The sequence below is a fragment of the Centroberyx gerrardi genome, chromosome 12 (genome assembly GCF_048128805.1).
Source record: "Centroberyx gerrardi isolate f3 chromosome 12, fCenGer3.hap1.cur.20231027, whole genome shotgun sequence".
Classification (NCBI taxonomy): Eukaryota; Metazoa; Chordata; class Actinopteri; order Beryciformes; family Berycidae; genus Centroberyx; species Centroberyx gerrardi.
Window position 1 is genome coordinate 10,452,550 of NC_136008.1, and position 22,092 is coordinate 10,474,641.

At 44.2% G+C, this 22,092-nt stretch overlaps 1 protein-coding gene across 1 annotated transcript; it reads left to right on the forward strand.

Annotated features, from left to right (window-relative positions):
* The first annotated feature begins 3,441 nt into the window (after nucleotides 1-3,441).
* On the forward strand, nucleotides 3,442-9,316 carry rps19 (ribosomal protein S19). The gene is made up of 6 exons (XM_071908506.1): nucleotides 3,442-3,483; nucleotides 4,263-4,333; nucleotides 4,611-4,711; nucleotides 5,910-6,093; nucleotides 7,010-7,064; nucleotides 9,260-9,316. Exons 2-6 carry the CDS (start codon nucleotides 4,263-4,265, stop codon nucleotides 9,287-9,289), a joined length of 441 nt encoding a protein of 146 aa, XP_071764607.1. The 5' UTR covers nucleotides 3,442-3,483; the 3' UTR covers nucleotides 9,290-9,316.
* Nucleotides 9,317-22,092: the final 12,776 nt, after the last annotated feature.

Here is a 22,092-nt window from a genome sequence, read left to right on the forward strand (position 1 = left end):
AAAATTTGCCCTTGCAAACACTGCCACATTCACTCCCACTCTTGCCACCCCTGCTGTATGTTCCCAATTGACTCTTTCAGCATGAATTGCCCCTGCTGCTCAACTTCCGTTGTCAAAGGCATGGTCGGACATATAGAAAGACAGAGAAGAGAGGGAATACAAATCAGACCGGAGTGACAAGGGTGGAGGAAATATTTGAGGTTAAACGTGGGGGAGTAGGTCAGAATAGTTAAACGGAGAGGGAGAGAGGACAGATATGGCAGGGCAGAGAATTTAATGCAAGAGCGTGGTAGAGGCAGGGAGGACAGAGAGAGAGAGAGAGAGAGAGAGACAGGTAGGGAGAGAGTGTTAGATATTTTGATAGGTATTGGAGAGCTGTAAACGTGCCTGGAGAGTGAAAAAAGGTCAGGCCAGACTGGACCTGACAGAACTCCTCCACTGAGGATGTGAGCACCATGCAAACACTGAGGAACAGGCGCCAAGCTGGGTGGCAACATACTGTTAACACTCACTTTCTCTCCTCTCTCTCTGCTCTTTGTTTTGCCTCGCTTCTCCCTCTGGCTCATCCACCCACATTCGTACACACACATACTCTCTGAAACACAACAGGCCTACACATGTATGCATAAACACTTGAATGCATGCACACACACACACACACAGACACATACGCACACACACGCTCACACACAGATGAGTAATTTTCAGCAAATGCATTCAACAATGATTGGCAGGTAATTTTAGCAAATTTTCAAACAATAGCCTCACATAAAGCAGAGCAGGATGAATATTGAAATAGCAGATTTGCCGCTGCAATATGCCACCTGTCCATTCCACATAATTAGTTTGACCTTTTCAGAACATTCAGTGGTAGTCGTCAGTTTTCCATAATAATCATGACTGGCTGGAATAACCTCTTTATACCACTTCATAATCACTTTACACAGTTGTCTCCTGTCTCGCCACTTGAAGGGCCTCAGCCAAATTGATTTACTGAAGTAATTAATGGAGTTTAATCCACCTTGTGTGGGTTTTCAATTCGAATTGGTGGCTGGTCACTCTCGGTGTAATTAATTACCTTCGTTAATCAATTAAGCACTTGGAAACAACATTCGAGCTATAAGTCCGAACCTTTCGGCACGGTCAGAGGTTTTCAGAGAGTCGAAGTCTCACTGGGCGTCTAGATGGTGGCATTATGTCAAAGGAGCAGATTAGGATAAAAAGTTACAGTTACCTGTTGTGAAGCCCTGCGATGACACAGATAGTTTATACAAAGCTCTCTAATCTATCCTCTGTATGCCTTCCCTGGCTTTTTACTTCCCTCCAGGATCTCTATCTTTCCCTCTCACCTCTCACTCTCTCTGTCTGCGCCTGCTGACAGAGTAAACTCTGATTCATAAACCTCTGCTTATCCACCTGCCTGCTATCTCCCTCTCCTGTCTCTGCAAACATATCAATTGTGTCAATGTTGGAGCATGGCTGCCCTTTCCATCTGAGATGTGTAAAGGGCAGCATCGCCTCTGCCGGCCAGGGAAATATGTAAATACGGTACACACACACAGGCACATATATGAGCACGCGCACGCACACACACACACACACGCTCACACAAACACACACACACACACACAGAGTTACAGTTTATCCTTCATTCTTTTCTCTAGCAAAACCTTTCTTTCTCGCACATTTTTTCTCTGATTCTTCCAATTTTCTCAGACAGGGGAAAGTGAGAGGTGACTCACATTACTCTGAAGACAATATGCGTTTTGATAATGAGCGAACATGAGTTGGATTTGACAAGGATGAGCAGATAATAGAGAAGTGGGATACTGTCAGTACACCAGTGTGTGCTGAACTAATTGCAAGGCCCTATACACACAGAGGGAATACAAGCCATCAGGAGAAAATATGCCTTTAAACATCAGCCATGTTACTCCTGTGATCTTCATTCAGACAGTTCATTCAATAATAGATAACATAAGAAACTCTCCTGCAAAGGCAGAAATCATATAAGGCATTAATGACATCAAGAGACAAAGCCTTGAGCTACTCTGAAAATGTTCTCTACACTGAAAATGAAGTGAAAACTGAGTTTGTGTGCTCAGAATGTTTACTTGAGTTTTTACATGCAAATGAGCTTTATTGTAGGGCTGACAGTTATGGACTGGAAAATGTGTCCATATTCCCACAGAAACCGCCCTTGGCACTGTCTCTGTGTCCACAGTGTCAGCCTCCCATTGTCTGCAAATGGCGCAGAGCATCAGGCAGGGGCATACTGAGCCCAAAACAGTTGCAGGGGCACACATTCATACAAATGCGTCCACAATGCAAATCAAGAACATAGATTAACAAATTAATCACTAACTTGACAATAGCTGCATTGTCAAATCTCGTGGTGCAAACTTAATTGTGGATGGAGCTAAAAACATGAGGAGGAGCGGGGTTGAATTACACAATTAGAATCATAATGACTCACTCAAACATGATAGTGGAAAACATTATGGTGCAAAAGCCACATTTTCTAGATTCACAGTCTAGATATTTCTGACTTTAGATGTGGCACCGAGCAGGTGAGAGAGGTGCTCCATAATAAATCAGTCATTCCCAGAAGCAAATATTTCTGGAATTCCATAGTTATGGATATCATTTGGAATAGGTCATGGCTCCTCCCTTATAAATTTTATATTTCCAATAAAGCTAGAGAGATTCATCTGGAAATTCTCCATAATATAAATCTAAACAATGCCTTTATTTCTAAATTGAAAGACATCAATAATAAATGTATGTATTTTGTGCATCAGAAGAAGAAACCCAGCAGCCTTTTGGAACTACTTTATGGTGCACAAACACCGGTCATCAGTTCCCTTTGAATTACTTGAATTATTTTTTTAAATTTTGATTGTAAAAAGTCTTGCATACATTGTAAACTACTGTGTACATTTTTATATGTACAAAACATCTCTTTGAAACTACAAACAATTAAACTGTGAAATACTTTTATGAACTTTTCAATGATAAATATTTATGTTTTTTTTCTGATGACTATTTATTTATTTTTTCATTCACAAACCTAGACTGAACTGTCCAAGATCAGAATGAAGTGAATGATGTATTTGGGTGGATATCCATTTCTGTATGTTATATGGTCCATTAGGCCTATATGATAAATATAAAACTTTTCACTATTTTGTAAGATTTAATACGCTACATCATCATCCATCTCCATATTATCAGATCACAAAAAAATATAAATTTCCGGTTCAGTTATATTAAATAAAATAGTTGCTACGTGCGTCTCCTCCAGTCTCTTTGCAATCTGCTTTTAGAAAATCTGACTAGTTTCTGATTTGTCTGTAGACTGTGATGAGTGGAATCGGTTGAAAAAACAACGCTGCGGTCTCGCGTAAAGGAACGAGATTTGCCCGTTTTAACATGGGTTGGAAACCCCGTTCCACCCTCTTCCCTTCGCTGTCCACAAGCAAGGTAAATGGATATTTCCCTTCCCTCAAGTATTTTACGAAAAATAGGGTAAAAGCGTCACCATTCACTCTCGAAATCTGACCGGGTGGACTATTACATATTTATTAACAAGTGCATGCGACTTTACTTGAGTGTGTACACATATTTAGTAGCTTTTAAAGAGATTTTGTCTCGCTTGTTGCGCTCATACTCCAATGCTATCAGTAATGGCTGCCCCCATGCTACCGCGTTGAGGCCTGCTAGCCGTCCCTTTTTTGCATTTCGTTTATTGATAAATCAATTGTGTGTATTTTGACCAAAATAATTATCGTTTATAGGTAAGTGTGGTATGATCGAATGTCGGTTGTCCAATATCCATGGGGTTCACGACATGTTAGGGCTATCCTGAAGCAATTCGTGGTAGCTAATGTCGCCTAGCTTCATACTTGCGGAGCTCATGCCGGTTTGATAGCGTGTAGAGGTGCTGCACATGTAACAGCCGTAAGTGTTGGCGAACTAGTTGGATTGTTAAATTGGCCGGTCTTTTAATGGTCGGTAAGTACTGTATCCCTTGGCTAGATGAATTGAGTTGAGTGGGTCAGTCATCCACACACATTGCAGTCGGATAAGAAACCCCAAGCCAAGTGATGCCGTCTATTCGCACTGTAACCATGTCCATGCGATGGGCGACATAGAAACTGTGAAGAGAATTAATTTGAGTACCAGCTCATTTCCTATTGTCAACATAAAATAACTGGCGCGCATGAATTAAATTGTGATGTGCTTTCCCGTGTTTTCCGCAGATGCCAGGTGTCACAGTGAAAGACGTCAATCAGCAGGAGTTTGTCCGTGCCCTGGCAGCCTTCCTGAAGAAGTGAGTAGTAGTCAGTAGATGTGCCACAATGCAGTTTTTGCTCAGCATTCTGGTAAATAATAATACAAAACTGAATATAGCTGGACTGAGTGTTGTACAGTTTTCAGTGGACTTGGTTTTCCTACTCTTGCCAATACCTCAATACTCATGAGTTGTATTCAATTTTTAAAGAATGTGCTCATGCCTTACTGGAAAACTGTACAATACACGCTAACAAAATGCTAGTAATCGGCCCTGCTATGGTTCCAGTATACTGACACCATCCTTCTCTACTCAGGTCAGGAAAGCTGAAGGTGCCAGATTGGGTGGACCTTGTCAAGCTGGCTAAGCACAAGGAGCTGGCCCCCAGTGATGAGAACTGGTTCTACATCAGAGCTGGTAGGTCTTTCTACACTCAGGGGTCCCACTGGTCCTGGAGTTTTGAGAGATGTATTCCAGACAGGGAAAGTCAGGAACAGTTTGATTTGCGGGGACGTTTTGGATTATTTGAGAATGTAACTAATGGGTCACATTGCAGGAATATACCAGTATGTAGTTTGCAACTTATTTCACACATTTGTTGCATTATATGCTGTTTTTCAACTGGTTTGTCCACAGCCGGTCTGGCTATAGTTGAAACCACACTGTTGACTGGTGTAACTTTGCTGAAAAATATTAACAGGAACGAATGAAAATTTGTCATGTGCTTTGACTCGGTTATGGAAAGTCATGGAATTTAACATTGGGGCATAGGTAAAAACTCTGTCCACCTCTCCATTTCCGCAACTACTGGTGTTGGGGAAGCTGTTGTTGGCCCTCAACTTCATTTACTGGGATTTGTTAGAATTGGCTGAGTTTGCCTTTACAGTTACTCTTGGTAAGAATGTTGCCTGCCACCTCTAGGAATGATTGATGGCCTGCTGAAAGTACAAGTAGTGAGAGCAAAAGTAGAAGAACCTTCAATTCCTAGATTACAAAAATTTAAAGCAGCCTACAGTAAAAAGTACCTGGCCAAGGGCCATAATTCTGACAATATTCCTGCGCCCATAGAATGATGATTTAGCCTCTTTTAAGTGCTTGGAAAGTAAATTAAATAAGAGCTATGGAGGGACAAAGGGGATGTTTTGAGTAATTGCAGTAGAAGAGGGGATATGATTTTGGAGGAGAGATGACACAAGGTGCTTCAAGTCTTCAGTCCATGAGGGAAGATGGGGCTAATTTTGTTTTGAGGCAGAGGCCGTTATAATGCCTTACAACAGCTCAGTTTTTAACGGGCTGGTTGACTAAGGTGTGGTTGCAGTGTAGACTCACTACTCAGTGCTGCTCCATACAACTCCATTTTGTACTTTTGGTTACTGGCTAGCTGCGCTGGTGCAGCTTAGGGGTTCAATGGCTTGCCCATGGGCAGTTTCACAGTAGTTGTCGGAGACTAAAGCACTTCTCATTCATTTCCCTTGTCCAGAATTTCTGCTGTGTTCACACACCCACTTACCTAACCAGCATCTCCAGGTTGGAGGGGGGATTCCCAGTGTAATGAGTTGCGAGGCTGTTGTCAGGCTAACTGAAATTAACACCCTCATCTCTCCTGCCCCCTCAGCATCCACAGTCCGCCACCTGTACCTCCGTGGGGGTGCTGGTGTGGGCTCCATGACCAAGATCTATGGAGGTCGCAAGAGGAACGGCGTTTGCCCTGCTCACTTCAGCGTAGGATCCAAGAATGTGGCCCGCAAGGTGCTGCAGGCCCTCGAGCTGCTCAAGATGGTAGAGAAGGATCCCAACGGGTGAGTCCCTTATCCCTTGTGTCCACTAGACACCTTTTTTATTTATTTACTTTTAAGCTAGAAAATTGACTAAATGCTTGGAGGCGCTGGCATGGCTTTTATTGCTAAGTAATATTGACAATTTTTTTAATGGTAAGGTCTCTGCACACATGCTAAGCTTTTAGTGCTCAGTGGATCCTTTCAAAATAAGCTAGCGCAGAGAAGAGGTTCTCAATGGACATGTAACCGTAGCCTCATGTTGGGACATAGGTGTCCCATCTCTATCCTCCAAGTCAGAACTGATCACTATGTACTGCTGATTGCATGTGTGTGACTAGAAAACATCAGAGGCGAAACAAGTGAGCATTGGCTTGATCTAGTGTTTTGTTTTGAGGTTGAAATGCGAGTTGACCAGTTGCCCCACATTTGTGAAAGGGTGCACTGATGGGACTATAACAACCCCAAACACACTTCTAATATTCAGTCATGGACAGTCTACAATTTCCTCTTGGCAGTCACATCGTAACAGAACTATGATGTAAAATAGACTCGTTAGTTTCAGGGGGGTAACTGTGAGACCTGTAAATTCGTGATCAAGATTTTACTGTGAGAGCCACTGTAAAAGATTTAATCACTCTGTAGCAAGTGGACTAATTCATTGGCACAGTTTTTGTTCAGTTCAAGTGAGCAGGAAAATGGAATTTCATTTTTTTATTGGCCCTTGTTTCAATGTTGATGGTGAGTGATTTTTGCCAATGTGTTTTGGATTGGGGAATTGATCAATGGTTTTTCCTGACTGCAATATTGTGATCAATGGGGCATATAGAAGTAGTTATTGAAGACATGGTCATTATGTGTAGTGATTTTTGACCAGGTTGATGTGCTGTGTTATGTTCATTTCAATGTCTTGATCTTCCATGTCCTCTCTTCCCCTCAGTGGTCGCAGACTAACCGCCCAGGGAACCAGAGACCTGGACAGAATTGCTGGCCAGGTGAGAAACTCTCCAGTCTTTGCTATCTAGTCATTGCTAGAAGTAGCTGGGATCTGTGCCCAGATGCAGTGGCTAAGTCTAGGGATGTCCCAATTGACTTTTTTTTGTGTCCGATCCGAGTCATTTAATACAGAGTATCTGCTGATACTGAGCCCTGATCCAATATTTTTGTCATTAGATTTTTTTTTTTAAACGATTAAACAGCTGCGTGCTACAAGCATCACTCTGATGGATCTAAAATCACTAAAACCAAACAAGCGAGGAAAGATAAGCTTAATACCTTTCCATTACACTAACACTGAAAGCAGCTCTGTTGCTGCCACCCCTTGAAATACTTGCATTGCAAGCAGGAGGTGGCCACACCGATCCTTTGTGTCTATCCATGTACTTTGATTTCAAGTAATTTTCGATGAGAGCTGTCGGTTGTCCTGACAGGGCTGAGTCTGTCTCTGTCACATTTCTATCCATTTTGATGGACAGAAAGTTCAATAGAATAGATTTTTTTTTGTCTGCACAGACTGATTCATCAACATCCGTTCAGCCAATTAGAGGCGTTTGCTTTGGGAAACAAATGGCAGCGAACACAGACAGTGCAGTGTATACAGTGTTGTTGTAGGCTACGACTTGTCGTCAAAGGATTACAAAAAAGATAAAACGGAGAAACCCTGGTATAATGTTGGGATGATTGTACATTTTTTTTAAGTTTTTTTTTTATTATTGAATTTTACTGTATAGTTTCTTTTTTTTTCTTTGAAGTAGCACCGTTATGAGCAAAGCCTTCTCGACATGTTTTCTCCTTGCTGTACTTCTTCCCACCATGCTGACGTTTCAAAACAACCCAAATGACAGAAATCTATCCGTCAAATCCTCTGTCTCTGACAGTTTGGCTGCCCACATAGCTGTTAGCCTGCTGTCTGTCTGCAATTTAAAATAATTCCACACTGCACACATGATGGTGTGACTCACCTCCTACCATACCATGCACCTCACTGCTGTAAGTAGTGGTGGGTGACTGCTGTTTACAGCTGCCACACACGTTTTTTTACAAAGATTGGTGTAAATGGAGCGTAGGGATGAATCAAAATATGCATTGATTGAGTCCAATCTTTGATATCTGCCTGTCACATCCCTAGATAAGACCCTCTGGAGTTCTCCTGTCTCCCCCCAGTCACAGTCTTCCTACTGTCTCACTAACAAAAAAATAAAGGGGAGTCGACTACCCACTGTTCTTGAAACCGTATCTGTGTTCCTTGAGAGCTGTGGAATCTGCTGCAGCCTGGCGTAGCCCAGAGCTACAACTCAAATGCTTCAATTTCAGACTCCCCAGCTGTTGAATGAATGTCATATTCCAGCCTCATGCTGGCCAGGCAAAGGTTGTTTTCTCTGCCCGCCTGCGTCTGTGATACTGTCTGCCTTTTTATCTGAAGTGCAGAGCCACTCAAGGTGGTGCCCCAAAGCATGTTTCATCACAAAAATATCATCTCTCTGCTTTGATGCAACACCTTGTCTATGTTATGGGAGTACACCGCCCCAGTGTCACTGTAGCATGCAAGCCTTTGAAAACAGTTGTCCTTGGGCAAGTTTTCTTCTGCCAAAGTGTCTGTGGAGGCCAAGTGACTTGTCTGTCTTGTGTGGCGCGCTGCTGGAATTGTCTGTTCGCCTTCACTAAAAAACAAATGCCAGTTGTGTCTTGTCAAAAATCAGGAGAGAGGCGGCAGCGGTGTGATAATCCAAGGGTAAAGGGGGTAAACATGAGGAGGGAATTTCATGCTTGGCAAGCCCGCCGTATGGCACCAGTTTTCTCCTTGTTTACCCATGCTAATGAGCAGTATGCAGATGAGCAGACCTGGGCCCAGCCCCGCCTGCCTGCTGTACAAAGCTGGCGAGAAGCACTTCGCTTGGCTCCCCTACCCCCTCCCTATCCCCCTTGTGTGTTGTAGTTTCTGATGGCTTTTTAAGAAATTGATGCTTTTTCCCCTGCAAGCAAGGTTCCTGCCATGTGCTGTCAGTAGAACATGCATGGTGTTTTGGCAGCAGTTGGAACATTGAAAACAATTTCCCCAAGCTGTTAGTGTTGTGACTCCATTGAGATATTAACTCAACTTTAGCATCTCTCCCCCCCTACAACGGAGAAACTTTTGAATACATCTGAATTAATGTTTTGTTGTTGTTGTTGTTTTTTTTTGTTTCCACAGGTTGCAGCTGCAAACAAGAAAACTGTTTAATAATAAATCTTTTTGGAGAAAGTCAAATGCTGTCTACTCGTTTTGTTTTTTAACCTCATTGTGTGGGAAATCAAGGTGAACCTGACAAGGATGCTAATGGTCTGTTCAATATGTTGAAGTACTCTGCTCACCTTGTCTCACTCTTAAGAAATTGCTTGAAAGGCTGAATCTTTGTTGGGCTCGGATTTCATTTGGCCTTGTCCAAGCTGTTTAGCCAAATTTATTGGCAAGAGAGGGAAAATGGAGAGGAGAGTGAGGTACTTGACCTGATAAGTTCCTTTCCTTTTATAACAGCAGAATGTCTGGGAACCAGGCTTGATGGGAGAAAAGGAAGCTGGTGGTATGAATCGCCCTTAGCTCATTTCTAGCTGTCTGGTTTGAATGTCATTCACCTTAAAAGGGCAGCGAGTGACCGTTTTACTCGTCTTTGGGTTGTTGTTTTTTTTTTTTATATGCTCTGAGCCTGCATAGACTTAGCTTATCATATCATCTAATCAACAAAAGCTTAACCACAGGGTGCCGTTGCATAAAGAAGTAACTTGAAAAAGCTTCTTGGGAGCTGTTCAATCAATGAGCCAGCGCACCCTCTCATTCACCAGCCCGACGGCTCTCCACGGCCATGATGCCTCTTCCTCCGGCTTCACGGCTAATCTTTTGTTCCTGTAGCTGTGCATTCATATATCAAGTGTGTGGTTTGTCCAGATTAATCACGATGCCATGACAACCCACTGAAAAATAGCTGTTCATGTAACAAAGGCAGATGATTACATTTCCATAAGTGACTCACTGAGTGGACAGTTCCCTCGTTGGTATGGTATGATGTCATGATTTAGCCCTTTGAGCCAGGGCCACAGTGCCACCTAGAGACCTGTACAGCCAACAACAAGCTATTAAACCAGCTTAACATGTTAGTAGCATGGATCAAATACACTCACTTTATTTTACTGTATCTCAAGCTAATTGGAAGCTTGGAATGGCACAGGAGGAGCTGTGCAGGGGGTTAACTGTGCTATTAAATATTTGAACTAGGCATATAAGCCTGCTTGAGGTATCCCTGATTTATCTTGCCACACATTTAAGTAGCTTCAAAGGTGGACATGATTTGATGGGCGAATATAAAACTTCACTCTGCCCTAAAATATAGTTTTCACCATGTATTTGATCTTCAGCTTGGACCGTTTTATGTAATATTTCATGCACTTTGTAGCTCCCTTTTGAAGGAAGTGGATGTACAAATCTGTCTGCACAAAGCTAGATCTCCCACATTGGACATCAGTGATTTAATTTGGTGGTGCTTGTTAAAGCCTGCAGAGGGTGCCAAAGCCTATAGAATATCTATCATGGCTATACATGGCTCTGAGAAAATGTACCTCTTAGGAGATTTGACGGGTAATGATGACAACACTAACAGTTTTTATGGTAAGAGCACCGGGTGATTTCCAAGGTAAAATGAAACAGTGTTATAATAATAATGTGAAGGAGAACAATAAAGAATAAAAAAAAAACAATGGATATTTTCAAAGCCGTTTCTCTTCAAGTGGATCATAAACTGGGATTTTACAAACGGGTACAGATTAAGCAGTTCCAAAACGGCTACTTATTTTTCTGGTATCACCAATGTTCGTTTTTTCACGTTTAGTTTATACAATATCTATAATATACCACATAGGTCAGAGTCTCTTCATTGCAAAAGCCTCAGGAGCTTTTCACAGAGAAACATAATGCAGCACTTTACAGACGGCCAATCTACAGCAAAACATCCGATCCCCATTTTCATTCTCATTTTCTTTTTGGGCCAGTGGAGCTTCATACAAAGACTTATTTTTCAATACTCAGCTATCTTGTAGCCTTGGGCTACAAAACCATTTACAAGCACAACGAAATGAGGAAGAAAAATGTGTTTGCAGTACATTGTTCATGTATCTATGTCCCCTTTGAGATAATACAGATTGCTTTGATATTGTTCACTCAATTCGTGTCCGGATTTGAAGAGCAGCAGCCAGAAGGCTTTGTTTGCCGACAGATCTGTGCTACTGTACACAGCCTGTTGTGCTCAGTGTGTGTGTGTGTGTGTGTGTGTTTGTGTAAGCGTGCAAGCTTGCGTATTTGGTCCTGTATTTGCAAGATATCATGGTGTGTCGCAGATCCCTGGCCAGTGAGCCTGCTGTGTTTGCCAATCTCTCATCCACTGTTTCAGTGTGAGTGTGTGTGTACAGTACACACAATGCAGTGTGTGTTTCCCCCGTCCAACTGTGCACAAGGCCGTCTCATCTTTTTTATAATGTCAATCATCGTATAAAGCCGTCTCTCCATCAATTATTCTGCACATCTCTCAGGAAATATTAATCTTTAGTCTTTTAATACACCCCCTCATTCTCTCTCTCTCTCTCTCTCTCTCTCTCTCTCTCTCTCTGTCCTCCCGCCCACTCCCTCCTTTTTTCATTTGGAGACCAGCTGTTCGTGAACACCTGAACCCATCTTCTCTCCCTCCCTCCCCAGCCCATCCCTCTCTCCCTCCCTCCCTCTCTCTCTCTCTCCCCCCGATCCCTCTTTTTCTCTACCCTGTAATTTGGAGGAGAGAGAAGGATAAACATGTCCTTGAGTGATAGAGAGAAATGTGTGGAATGCACAAGAGGAGGTCTGCCATGTTTGTTCACTTTGTGTGTGTGTGTGTGTGTGTGTGTGTGTGTGTGTGTGTGCCTTTGTGCGTCTATGCTTAGTGATGGTGGGAGTGTGGCTTTTTTTTTTTTTTTTTTTTTTTGCAGGCAATTTTAGCTTCAGTCAATCAACTTGTTTGTGCACCGATGTGTCACTGTGTACAATGTAATTATCGGCAGGCTCCACTACAGCAATTATTGCCGTGGAACAATTACCACATTAACAAATGCACATCCAAGCGTTTTGTCTTCTCTATTGTGTGTGTGTGTCTGTGTGTGTGTGTGTGTGTCTGTGTGTCTCTGCGGAGGTGGCCACGCCTACTCCCTCTCCCTCTCTTTGGCAGCTCAGTTTGATCACACTGAGAATGGATGCAGACCTGTCTCTCACCTCCTCGGGGCTGGGAGCAGCAGATAACTAAGAAATGTCTCCGCGGCACAAGTCTCTCCAAAATAGAACCACTATCAGGAGAGCTTCTACACTACACTCTCTCACACACACACACACACACACACACACACACACACACACACACACAGTCTACCCACTCCTTCATGCCCTGTGGCAGGTTTTCCTCAGAAGACATATCTCCGAAATGTTTCCCAGCATTCCCGCGCCCGGGCATATTGAGTCGAGGGAGGCTTTTCCTGGGAAGCCGACACAGATTCCACCGAATATGCTCTGCCGGCTTAGTCAGGATAAGATCAGCTCTTCCTGTCGCACATCACAATACCGTTCTCATAAATCTCAAAGCTGTGTTGTAGAGGACGTAATCTTTACTTTCTTTTTTCCATTCACTTCCATTCACTCCCATTCAAATGACTCAAGAATCCAGCAGGCAATTTATGTGTGTGTTTTGAAAGCTTTCCTCCTGATCATATCAAGCCCGGGTCTTTTGTTCCGTCCTCGACAATTTACAAAACTTTGAGAAGTAATGTAAACTCATTGAAGGGGGAAGTCTTGATGTAAGCCAGTAGCTAAACCAACAAACACAGTGGACACGGCGGAGAGGCCGGTTGCGGCGTGTTTATGCTGTGTGGCGGGGGTCGGCCCCCGCCCCGTAGGAGTGTGTTTATAGAAATTAGCGCGAGGGGAAAAGGTCAGAGTGTCGTTTCAGTGGAGAGCCTCTCCGCCTCACAAGTCTGCATAAGTGAGAAAAGTCCTCGGCCACAAGAGGCTTGGTTTAGACCCTTATCTCTCCCAATGGGTCTGTACCAGCTGATTGACGGATGGGTTTGGTGTGTTTGTGTGTGTGTGTGTGTGTGTGTGGTAGACAGAAGGAAGTTTGACCCCTGTGTATCTGTTAACTTCCCTGATTGTTTTAGGGTCTTGTATCTGTGTGTGCGTGTGTGTGTGTGTGTGTCTGTGTGTGTGTGTGTGTGTCTGTGTGTGTGTCGCAGTTCTCCAGTGTGCTGTCCGCTCTAATCTGTCATCCTGTGTTTGGCCTCAGAGCAGGTGGTGTGAACTCGCAGTGTGCCGCTCAGCCAGCCCGGCACCACAAGACGCTGTGGTGCTGCCCCACAGCAGGTGTGTGTGTGTGTGTGTGCGTAGGGCAAACACCAACCATGTGTCACTGACTCTTGGACCTCTGTGGGCTGTGTGTGTGTGTGAGTCTGAATCCCCCCACCTGTCACGGAGGGTGGGGTGCAAAGGCAGGATGACAGGGCAGAGAACAGATGCTGTCTACAAAGCCAGCAGAACTGACTGACTTGCACAGTGTGTCTGCTTTGTGTGTGTGTGTGTGTGTGTGTGTGTGTGCACTCAGATCAGAGCTTTCATGTCATTCATACTTTGATGCCGCGGCCCTGTGCTTTCTTCAGCACAGAACAAAAGAGTGACAGAGGGAGACAGCTAGATACCAGAGTGACACAGAATGGCTGCGGAGATAGTTGACATAGTGACAGACAGAGATAGGAGGAAGTGTGTGTGTGTGTAGTTCTGTTTTATCATTTCTCTCTCTATATCTCTCTCACTCGCTCTCCCTTCTGTGTATGTGTGTGTGTGTGTGTGCTTTCCTTCTATGTGTTTGTGGGAGGGAAAAAAAACACTCCAAAGAGATGCCAGTCAGAGGTTTCAGAGTCTGACTGAGCCGTGTACAAACTTAACCGACACCGTAGCCTCACCTGGCCTCCCAGTCCCGAAATCTAAAAACCCACGCAGGCTTCAATCTCTCCTCAACTCCTCAACTCCTCCGGCCCCGTCCTGCCTCCTTCCTGCTTTTACACTGCAGAAAGTAGAAGGAAATGGTTGAAAACATCTTCAGCTTGTTGTTTTGTTAGCAGTGATTGGTCGAGCTAACCTCACACACACTGATCTACTGTAAATATGACCCATCGACAAAGAAGAACTCTTCGCTCCTAGAGGTAATTATTTACAAGTCGGCTATGTGGGAATTCTTTGTAGGCTCCAATGGCATCGATTTGTCGTCACAAATTGCGGAAGTCTGTCAACACAAGCGGCGAATGCTGCAACGAATCCACCAAGGTCTGCAAGATAATAAAAATCTAAATCTTTTTTAATAAAAAAGTTAAAGGCTGGCTGAAGCAAAATCAGAGTTGTATGCATTTTTAATTATCTCATGATTTTTTTTTTCCTTTTCTTTTTTCTGTTTTTTCTTTAAATAATGTTTTGTAATTGTTTGTAACCTTGATACTTTCTTCTTTTTTCTCTTAATAAAAGCCTAACTAGGGACAGCTCGGGACAAGGGAGTTGGAAACTAGCATCAGCAATAATCTCTGTATGCAGAACATCAGTTGCATCAACTTGTTTGTAACCAGTTGACCACTATGTTAATTTGCGTTGTCCCTACCAAATCAACTATATAAATAAAAAATAAAATAAATAAAATGATCAGTTATAATCACAATAATACAATATTTCTACTTATGAATATCAAGTAATGTGTGCTGTAGTTTGTTTTTTGGTTGATTTGAAATTCATAAATAAAAATTATTTTGGATGTGGGCGTTCCAATTACACACATGAACGCTTCCAAGTTGTAGCAGTGAGATTTCGTCCCGTTCCTTTGCTTCTTCTGACACGCAGCGCACCGCTAGGGAGCGACACATTCTTTCACGCTGCCTAGCCCGACTTTGATGACTTTAGTGGAGAGCCTGGGCTGAGCGAGATAGCTATCTCTCTGTCTTCTCACCCTCATCCCTCCCTCTCTTTTTTCACTCTATTCACGGCCCTTTCTCCACCTGCCCCCTCCTCCAATCCAAACATCCCCTTCAGACTCTCTCTTCACTTCATCACTCTTTCCTCCTTCCTCCCCTCTGATACTGTACCTTCCCTCTTCACCCGTTATCTCTTCTCCCCTGTTACCTCGTCTCCCTGTCTTACCATTCCTTATCAGGACCAAATACCCTCACAGTTTCTGGCATTGCCATTGAGTCTGTCATTCCCTCTACCAAAAAGCCCCTTCCCCTATATGATGTCTGCAAATCCCTGCATTTCCTTAAACCATATCAAACAAAGAATCCAATGAAATTATTCCAAGTATTTTTGAGGGAACAGTTAAATCGACATTTGCATGGAGATTTGTGTGTGTAATGAAAGGATGCAGAGACGTAACTGGCAAATCCCAAAGTCATTATGATGGTAATGGGTTGCACTAATGAGTAAACAACCAATAAATGGAAAGTGATTGGCTGTAAGTTTGCCTAAGTTAATAGAGAAACGTGACTTAGAAGTGTAGCAGTGACTTATGCAGTCAGATTGGGTCAGTAGACGTTTAATGATAAACAGCATTTCATTTTCTAAATCTGATAATGCTGTGGTTTGCTGCAGAGGCTGACAGAGATGCTGTGAAAGATGGATGATGAGTATCTTCTGACATGCAGTCTGCATGTGTAGCTTCAGGATGATCATCTTGTGACTTACCAATATGTTTTGCAATTTCAAGAAGTGAGCAGAATGACTTCTGTTCTTACACTTAATGGGTGAGAACGGCGATGGTGCACAAGTTAATAACTTGTTCCCACAAGATAAAAAAATATCACTCAAATATATATATATATCAATCAAAAATTTGGGGACTTTAGGGGCTCCGTAGGTTGCTTTGTCTGTGTTCTAATTATTTATGTGAAATGTCTGATATGGTGTCAGTAATTTGTCGTTAACTTTTGTTGTCAAAAAACAGCAAGATCACTAAAATGTTTTTTTCTTGAAAGTTTCAAAATACAAACATGACTCCTCTCTTGAACGAAAGTTTGCACTGAAATTTGCTGGCTTGTTAGCATTTTGTGACCAGATAATGAATTATGATCATGCAGTTGTTTGAGAAACGTGAAAAGGTTATAGGCAATTAACAACACCAACAGAAAATGGTGATTTTTTTTGTTTTGCCCATAGAAATTGAATAGTGTTTCACACTTGTACTGCACTTTGTAGGTGTGGCCCATTTGAAACGTCAAGCCATTCTTATCTATAGACTACTGCTGGGCGATGGTCCGCCATCCAAGGTGACACCTAACTTAGGTATGCTGCGTGTGTGTGTGTGTGTGTGTGTGTGTGTGTGTGTGTGTGTGTGTGTGTGTGTGTGTGTGTGTGTGTGCGGGGTTGCAGAGGTTAGGGAGCTCATTTCAGGCCGCTGTAGGGCTATTGTGTCTTTGTTCCTGTCGACTCTCTCACACAGCGACCTCCTTGACCCCGGCTAATGTCTTTTCTCTTCCCCTTCCCCCTAGACAAATTCCAACACACCCTAACTTTACTCTCTACCTCTCTCTCTCCCTCATCATCCTCCTCTCTCCTTTTTGCCCTCCTCACACCTTTCTCCCATCTGTCCTCTCTGTGTCCCCCCTCCACCTTTTTCCCCAGGCTTTGGCATATCGCTCTCTTGCTCTTTATCTTCCCCCTCTTCAAGCGCTTCTATGCTTCTTTCTCCAGCCTCCCTTCCTCCTATCTGCGTGTGTCTATTTTACCTCCTCTCCACTCATTCCGTTGATACAATGGTTTACAGATTATGCATCCTTGAGCTCAGGAAACCTTCGGTGTGTCAGTGGCCCTCCTGTTAGTGTATCTTACCTCCCTGAAAAGATAGATACATCTGCCTATCCCTCACTCTTGTCAATGGACTACTGTTCCTGTCTTGGCATGTGGTTGTGTGTGTGTGTGTGTGTGTGTGTGAGAGAGAGAGAGAGAGACAGACAGAGACAGGGAAGAGCGTCTGAGAGAGAAAGTGGAAATAGAAATTCCCATAAATTGCCCGTGTAAATGTGTGCGTGCAAACACAGTGTGACAGGGAGGTGAGGTCGTGTTAGCGGAAATCATATTAACCGCTGAGCCGCTTTCAAAACTTCCTCTCCTTTTCCTCTCTACCCACAGTTCTCTGTCAAAACATCTGCTGAGAAACTTCTCCCACTCCGCGCCGCGCTGTCTCTTACCGTGAATAAATATTTTCACAGCCCATGCAAATCCATTTTTCACCTGCCTTTCATCTGCCGAACACTGATTGTATACGTTTATGTCACCCGTTAGGAAAGCTAAACTTGTGATATATTCCGGTGTCACATATAATACCGTCAGATGTATTGCAGCGGCTGTGCAGTATTTTGAGTCTTGATTGGGTGCCGTTTGGGACCCACTGGGAGCGTGACTTGAGGGCATGAGAGGCGCTGAGACCAAAACGCTACATTTGACCGCTGACAGCAGTCACGGGACCCGCGCGTTCCTCCGTGAGAACCCAGGCAGACCGCGGGGATCCGTCTTCCAAGAGTGCATTTAATTTGACTCTCCCGTGCGGCTGTGGCGGAGGTTTGGTGCAGCATTAGGCCAAACATTATGCGCTAGCCTCAGGGGCTGCCGGAGACAGGCAGGGAGCAAAGCACAGGGTCACGCTTTCCCGGCCCCCTGATAGAGAAATTGTTCTCCTGGTTTCACTCTCTCTCTCTCTCTCTCTCGTTATTTCATTTTTTTTCATTTTCCATCATGCAATTTCTCTCTCTCTCTCTCTCTCTCTCCCCATCACGCTGTTACAGCTGAGGCCAGTGCCACCACTCCGTTCTCACCATCTAGCACCAGGACACAGGAATCTCATGAATAGCAATGTACCGAAATGGCAGCCCCCAAGACATTAGGAGAAAGTGTGTGTGTGTGTGTGTGTGTGTGTGTGTGTGTAGTGTGTGAGTACATGGACATGCTTGTATTCACACGTGTATGTGTGTGCGCAAAACTGTGAGCAAATGCGTGTCCTTGAATGTAGGCATAGATCAGAAATCCCAATGTCTGCATCCAGTCCTCCCAATAAATGAAAAGTGAATTTCCAAAACATTATGTATCGATTTTGTGAAATAATAATTACCTGAAGTTCTATGGAAGTTGAGAAGTGACATAATTCAAATGAAATCATGAGATAGAATTGCAATTTCAATTCCCACATATGACAGCATAATATACGACAAAATGAAAATGAAAATGAAATAATCCAAATTTCATTTTCATTTACATGTATGAAAAAGCATTATTACTGCCAAAAAGAAAATGAAAATGAAAAATCCATTGACATTACATTTTCTATGCACTCCTGAAATACATAAGTTGTATCATTTTGTCAATGAAGAGCTTAGGAGCTACTATCCTTTAAAAAGTAAAAATTTTTGTTATAATTTTGCTATCAAGTCACTTTGTGAAAGCTGGCAGGTGTGGTGGATTTCTCATTTTGAAGTGAAAATCTTCCAATATTTTTTTTACCACCACTGCGATATCTCACTGACACGTGTCTTTTTCAGCGTAATGAAACAATACGGCTGGTGTCCTCCTTTTATTTTGCACATATCATTCAGATAAAACTCATCTATCAGAGGGATGTCCCGTCCCGGTGGATTGTGTAGCACAACGTACAACGCTGCACACACACTCATTTATCTCCCTGCCACTGTCTGTCTGCCTTTCCAAAGCAGCTGCCGAGGTTCAAGGTCCGGCCGGGGGAGCGGGTCGGCCCGAGTTTAATCACATGAAACCTGTCTGGCCTATTAAAGCGTGTGTGTGTGTATGTGTGCACCTTTGTGTCCCTGGGAAAAACATATGCTGTTTTTGAGACAGTCTTGATGTACATACACTGCTTTTACAGTAGAATATTCAAATGCTCAGCCATGTCTTCCCTCTAAATTGCCCATACTTAATTTGTTCACTCTCTTTCTCTTCCTCATGTCTCTCTCTGTCTCTCCCCACTTAACTCTCACGTTGTGCTTCTGTCTAACTGCTTCCTACGTTTTCTCTCTTAGCCCCCCCCCCCCCCCCCCCCCCCTCCTCCTCACCCGCACCCACCTACCCATTTCCCCTTTTCCTCTCCCTCTACTCAGCTGGTGGGCCAGCCAGGAGGCAGAGCGTGCGTTTGAGGAGCGTAATCTGCTCTTTCACTCCTTCCCATTTCCATTTCAATCCCCCCGTTCACAGCTGGAACCAAGGCGCTCTGCATGCAGATGAGCAGAGAGTTGACTCTCTCTAGAAAAACAGTGGCAGACAAGAGACGGGCAGGAGATGAGGAGGAGGAGGAGGAAGAGGAGGAGGTGTAGGAGGATGAGAGGGGCAGCGGAGGTGAGATGAATGAGAGATTATGTTATGAAGCACAGGAACCGTTGTTGACAGAGGGAATCCATTCAACTTTATTGTCAGTCAACCTTACACGAGTACACCGCGAAATGTGGAACTTTTTCGTGGGTCACGGCGCCCTTCCAAACAGGAGTGAAAACAAAACAGTACAAAAGACAACAAAGTCCAACAATCCAATAGCAGGTCATGCCACATTCAGAGTAAAAATGAAACGATACAAAACAGCGCAACAAGGAAACACTGTGCAACAATTCAAAGGTAGCTCTTGACACATAGTAATCAGAATTGTATTTTAACATTGCAGCAATAACAGTAATGGCGTAAGTGACTGATATTCAGCAGAACAGAATCACAGAACGCAAGGTGCACGGCAGCACAGAATGTAGGTATAAAGTTAAAAGTATCTCTTAGAATTAAAAACATTATGAAGAGGATGGAGGACATTTTTGATGCCGCTCTCTTAGAAATTCAAATCACTTTAAGGCGAGAAAACTTTCAATGTGACCTTTTTTGAAATGGTGCTCCGATTCCGACTCAGATGGGATTAAAGAAATCTCTAAGAACTCAAAACGTTGTGAAGAGGATGGAGGACATTTTTCAGCCCTATGTTCTTAGCGATGCAGAGCACTTTGAGGGTAGCAGCTTTCAACATGACTCCTTCTGAATAATCAGTGCTGTGCAGAATTACACAATCCATAGAGACTCCCAGGCTGACTCACTCCCTCTACAACATAAATCAATGCACCGGGATTCAGTTTCATACGCTTCCCGGCCAAACCGTATGACACGATATGATCAGAGGCAATCTCTGTTCATCTATGCCCACAGTCAAGTGCTTTGTCACCCCTCCAGATCCTGACAGTGATGACAAATGGCCGCGAGGTCATCACCGAGCGCATGACTTAACAGCCGGGCCAGTGTTGATGACATCAGCGTTCTGGCAAACGGAAGAAGAGGAGTCAGACTGGAGCGGTGACCGGTGAATAGGGAGGGTTGTAGTCGGCTGACAGGACACAGAGGGCTTTTGGCCGTCATACAATCTGTCAGCAGCGTCCATTGTAAGGGGGCAGATACTAACACACACATACACACACACACACTAATTGATGTTATTGTTGCGGGACGGGACCCCTAATGCATTATGCTCACGCACCGTACAGCCAGGCACTCAAGTTTCAGTCGAATCCCATTTGTAGCGAAAACCATCTGCTGCCGATTGATTACAATAACAGATATTGATTTGAATGGGCACACTCAGAAGAGCAAGTAATTCACTCATAAGGAGGCAATGAGGCATGACAAAATACGCTGACCACTTAATCTGGCTGTTTAATCATTAATGCCGTTACCCACTCCTTGAGTTACCACGTGTTCCACAAACGCTTCGTCCATATTTCTATTTTCTCTAAATTACAAGTACTAAGAGAGGCATGCTCCGTATCTGTGGGGGTGAATCAGCTAGAAGTAAATGTGATTAAAACTTCTGCGCCTCTCTCTCTCTCTCTCTCTCTCTCTCTCTCTCTCTCTCTCTTGCCACACGTGGCTGGCACCTCTTGCTCTGCCACAGCGGTGTGATAAACGGCCCGGTTCCCCTTGGCAGCCCACCACAGAGATGCATTAAATCTCCTCATGCCAAGCGGTCTGCCCGGCCCAGCGGGCCAAGCTAGACAAACCGCGCGGTCGGCCAGAGGGGGCCCGCCGACTCGCAGCGCTCACTGCCGCCTACTCGCTCTGCCTCCTCTTTCCTCTTTTCCTCTTTCTCTCCACCTCCCGCCCTGAGCGGATTTACAGCGGCCTCAAACACATCGGTCTCTCCCTCTCTTCCCCTTCTCTCCATCACTTTCTTTTGATCCTTGTCCATTTGCCGCACTCACCCCCCCCCCCCCACCTCCATCTTTCGTTTTCTCTCTCTTGCTGCAACACTCCCAATCCTTTAGGCATCTACACCGCCCACTCTCTCCCTCCTTCTTCCCCCCTACTTTCCTTTTCTCCCTCCTCACCACCAACAGCCACCTACTGCTCTCTCTTTTTACCCCATCCTCTCTTATTCTTGGACACCCCCCCCTCCTTTTTCCTTCCTCTTCCCCCCCCTCCCACCCCAATGCCCCCCCTGTGGATTCACAGAGGACTGTATTGATGCCAACACTTGGTCATTGTGCGTGAGCGTGTGTCACGGTTCCTCAGCCCCCACTGCACAGTCATTGTGGCCATAATGCCATAATTACCCCCCATTATGGGCAAGAGAGGGAGAGAGAGAGGTAAGTTAAAAGAAAGAGAGCGAGGGAGGATGATAGACATGTGAGGAGAGACAAGGGGGGGTGGGGGGGGGCGATCAGTCAGACGGAGAGATGAGAGAGGGAGAAACAGGAGGGGAAAGGATGTTGGGGTCTGACAGAAAGAGGGAGGGAAGGAGGGAAAGAGAGAAGATGTTTGAGGATTAGCCTGCTGGTCAGGAGATCAATAGGAAAGAGAGGACGGACGGATGGTGGGCGTCTGGTTGTGTGCGCATGCTTGTGTGCATGTGTGTGAGTGTGTGTGTGTGTGACCGTCTGGGGCTGTGTGTCTCGGGGGAGGCCCTGCCCTTGGCCCCACTCGTG